Here is a 4,261-nt window from a genome sequence, read left to right as displayed (position 1 = left end):
CTCCCTCTCCATCTGCATTAGCTGTGTTATAGAGATGCTAAATTGTTTCGCAGCTGTATTCATTAAACAAAGTGATTTTTTGTTAATTTTTTGTAAACTTTTTAAAAATCAGCTTATTTGATTTTAGAAGAACCAGTGAGATACTGTCTTGATTCAACAAGGGCTTTTGGCTTTTGAGCAGGGATCAAACTGAGATCTTCAACTCTTGGCTCTCCCAGACCTAAACCTTACACACCCCAGTAAGTTGCACAATCATAACTATGGAGAATTTACCTGCATTTGAGCCTGGCACTTGGGACAGCAGAATGAATTTCTGATGGGCACCAAGCTCTTGACACCAGACTCCAGCTCCTCAAGGCATGCCTGGCAGCGACACTCAAAGAAATACTGACTGAGAAGCTGTTGTCTCTCAGCAACCCTCATCCTACATCGGTGAGGCCCTGCAAAGCATGGCAAGGGTAAAGATCTCTCAGCAGGTACAGCTCTAAATATCAGAATAAATGGATTTTTGTTACAATTGAGACTAGGTATATTTTGGAGAGGATGTAACTGAAGACTGAAAATCTAACAGTGGGCTCAAGAGATGAAATGCTGCGTTGATCAAGGCTGCTAAACGAAGACTCTGGCAACATTAGATGAGAAGTGTATGAGAATTATGATATAAATAGCCATCAGCATGATGAGGAGAGGTCAATGATGTCTGTGCTTTGAGACAAACACAGAGTTAATGCTTACCATAGCAATGCAAAACCTCTTGGCCTCTTGGGATTGGCTGTGATGCCCTGACAGTGGCAGCTGTCCCACTGAATGACACGCTGGTGTTGGGGCAGCACGAGTGGTTGAGGAGGCTGAGGACAGGGAAGAAGGCTGTTGCCAGCCTCACAGGCTTTTTATTTACAACAGCCCCATCTCCAGGCCCTGAAGACAGAGGAAAACCAAGCAGGTTGAGATTGAATGCTCACAAACCCACACAATTTCTGCAGTGAGCATCGTGACCGAGCGCAGGCAGCAGCAGAAAGGTTCCTGGTATATTGCTACAATAAATAATAGCTAAGCACACCCTGAATGTGCACCAAGGAACAGGCCAGCATGGGACAGGCCATTAAATTTTAAACAAGCCATTTCCATCTGCAGTGGGAGCTTTCTACAGCTGATAATTCCATCTCTTCACTTCACACAAGGAAGATGAGCAAGGACAGGACAGTCCTGGGCTCCTCAGTACAAGAAAGAGGAGCTACTGGAGAGATCCAGTGGAGACCACAGAGATGATGAGGGGTCTGGAGCATCTCTCCTATGAGGAGAGACTGAGGGAGATGACCCTGGTTAGTCTGGAGAAAACTGAAAGAGGCTCTCATAAATACATATACAAATGCAGGTGTCAGAGAATGTGCTGGACTCTTTTCTGTGGTGCCAGGATGAGGAGTAATGGCCATAAATTAAACCACAAGAAGTTCCACCTCAACGTGAGGAAGAACTTCTTTCCACTGAGGGTGGCAGAGCACTGGAACAGGCTGCCAAGGGAGGTCGGGAGACATTCCAAACCCACCTGGATGTGTCCCTGTGTCACCTGCTCCAGGTGGCCATGCCTGGGCAGGGGATTTGGACTGAATGATCTCCAGGGGTCCCTTCCAACCCCAACCATTCCATGACAACACAGTAGGGCTTAAAAGTTTTTATCTTACCCAGCTCCTGCATTACAGTGATTGCTTGTGCATTACACTGCAGCTGCAACACGTGCCTCAGCATTGCTTCTGCCACAGTCTTCAGCTCTGGGGACAATTCATCTGAGGTTTTTTCACAGGTCTTTGGTTCGGACCACTGCTGACGTGACTCCTGATTCAACACAGCAGCCTCCAGGCCAGCTGCTTGCAGCTGTTTGCATATAGCTACCACACTGAGTGTGCAGAGGAACTTGTGCTCAGCACTGTGCTGCTCAGTGTGGGGCAAAAGGTGGAACAGAGCTTGGTAAGAACTCTGGTACCGACCATTGCTGTCACAACCAGGGATACCTCTGGTACCAGCTCCAGCATCTGGTGCCTCTCTGAGAGGTTTGCATCTTGCCTCAGGGTTCTGAAGGTCCTTGTCCCCACTGTGGGAGCATCCCACCAGCCTGCTAACCTCTGCAAATCCTGCCAGCAGGACAGTCCTCAAGGCCACATGGCAGAAGACCCCCAGTGTGAGGAGCAGCGCTCCCAGGGAACACTCTGTCCTGTGGTACTGCTGCCACGCCACATCTGCACAGTCCTGGCTGCAGTACTTGGCATAACTGCAGCCCTGGCAAGGCACCGAGGCCAGGAGCTGCCTCAGACAGTGGTGGCAGTAAAGATCTGCGTTAGTGGCTCCAGTGTCCCACGCTGCCTCGCCACCCTGCAGAGGAAGGCTCTCCCCAGGGCAGAGCACACTCACAAAGGCCTCCTCTTTTAACAGGCTCTGTCCTGGCACGATGTCCTGGGAGGCCACCAAGTGACGTCCTCTCTCTGCATCAAAACTCAAGCTCAAAGATGAAGATGCACCTGAAATATTGTTGTTCTCTTCCCAGATCTCTGACTTCCCTTGAATGCCACCACGTGCTTCTCGTGCAGGCTCTGGACACCTCTCTTTCTCACATAACTTAACCTGCAGCTGGCTTAACTTTTTTAGCCGTGTCAGGTGTGTAGTCATGACCCTATCTAGAGCAATTTTACTCTCCAGCACTCTGAGGATATCCTGTGCATCCTGTAACCTCCCCAGGCACAGCAGACACTCAGCTTTCCGCAGCAGGATCTTGGGCAGCAGCCCGTCTGGATAGCCATGGCTTTCAGCCCTGGCAATATCTTCCAAACAAACCTAGGAACAAAGACAAGCTCTTTTAAGTGGGCTTGAAACCCGGCTTGTGCTCTTTCATTCCACCTAAGAAAAGTCTCATGTAAGCATTCTGTGTGTTAATCAGCAAATTCCATGTGCATAACCAAGCTGCTGCCCAAATAAAGCATCCTGACACAGAAGCAAAGTAGGAGCCCTTCAGAAAGTTGAGTTATGGATGCTTTAAGCACAGCTTGGGAAGCACAGCTGATCTGCTGTCTCTTGTTCTAACAATCAAATACCTCAGGGGCACCCAGGACCTTGTGGGGTGGGTGCTGCCCACTTACCTCAAAGTGCCCCAGGTGGAGGAGGGCGGCGGAGCGGTTGGCAAAGCACACGGACACCTCGGGGCTCCCAGGGGCCTCGTGTGATGCTGCCTGCAGAGACCAGAGAACTGCTGCTGCCTCGGGGGACCCCTCACAGGACCCTCTCAGCAGGACCTGCAGGATCTCCTCTTTGGGGAACCCCTCATGGGAGCTGCTCCTTGCCCCTCACAGGAGCCCTTCAACCATGCGGGGCTGCAGGATCCCCTCTCGGGGATCCCCTCACAGGATCCCTTTGGCTGAGAGGTTTTGTAGGACCCCCTCATCCCACACCTACCTTAGAGTAGAGCCTCAGGGCAGCCTGGTAGTGGCCCTGTTTGAATTCCCGGTTTCCCTGCTCCCGGTACCAGCTCGCGGCCTCCGGCTCCTTGCCCGTGGGTGCCTGGTGGCACAACCGCACCAGGGCTGCCTCCTCCTCCTCCTCGGTCCTGTGGGATGCGGGGTCAGCACCAAAGAATCAGTTTGGAATCATCTGGTCCCACCTCCCTGCTCAAACAGGATGATCCCAGAGCACGTGGCACAGGATTGTGTCTAGAGGGTTCTGGAATGTCTCCAGTGAGGGAGATTCCACACTCTCAATCTGTGCCCGTGCGTGGTCACTGCACAGGGAAGAAGTTTTTCCTCATATTCACAGAGCCACAGGATCAATTAGGTTGGAAAAGACCTCTGAGATCATCGAGTCCAGCCTGTGACCGACCCCCAGGTTGCCAACCAGATCACGGCACTGAAAGCCATGTCCAACCTTTCCTTAAACACCTCCAGGGACCACGACTTCACCACCTCCCTGGGCAGCCCATCCCAGGGTTTAATCACCCTTTCTGCGAAGAAATTCTTACTAATGCCCAACCTAAACCTTCCCAAGAGAAGCTTAAGACTATGTCTTCTTGTCCTCCTACCAGCTGCCTGGGAGAAGAGGCCGACCTCCAGCCTCCTGTCAGGTAGAAAGGTGGAATTTTACCCAGGTGGAATTTCCTCGGCATCAGTTTCCGCCCGTTGCCTCGCGCAGAGCCTGGTTCATCCCTTTATTTATACACATTAAGAGAGATGCTCCAGTCCCCCAATCCCCCTCGTTACCCTGCGCCGGACCCGCCCCGCCC

General features: G+C 51.6%; 1 protein-coding gene across 1 annotated transcript in view; it reads right to left on the bottom strand.

Annotated features, from left to right (window-relative positions):
- SMYD4 (SET and MYND domain containing 4) overlaps positions 1-3,618 on the bottom strand; it is a gene marked incomplete at its 5' end in the record, with an annotated part of 5,714 nt that extends 2,096 nt beyond the window's left edge. Inside the window, 5 exon segments of the mRNA XM_017742953.1 lie at positions 255-440; positions 736-918; positions 1,683-2,826; positions 3,129-3,218; positions 3,442-3,618. Coding sequence (XP_017598442.1) covers positions 255-440; positions 736-918; positions 1,683-2,826; positions 3,129-3,218; positions 3,442-3,618 — 1,780 coding nt within the window.
- Positions 3,619-4,261: the final 643 nt, after the last annotated feature.

The sequence above is a fragment of the Corvus brachyrhynchos genome, unplaced genomic scaffold (genome assembly GCF_000691975.1).
Source record: "Corvus brachyrhynchos isolate BGI_N302 unplaced genomic scaffold, ASM69197v1 scaffold99, whole genome shotgun sequence".
Classification (NCBI taxonomy): domain Eukaryota; kingdom Metazoa; phylum Chordata; class Aves; order Passeriformes; family Corvidae; genus Corvus; species Corvus brachyrhynchos.
This window is presented reverse-complemented; position numbering and strand designations above follow the sequence as displayed.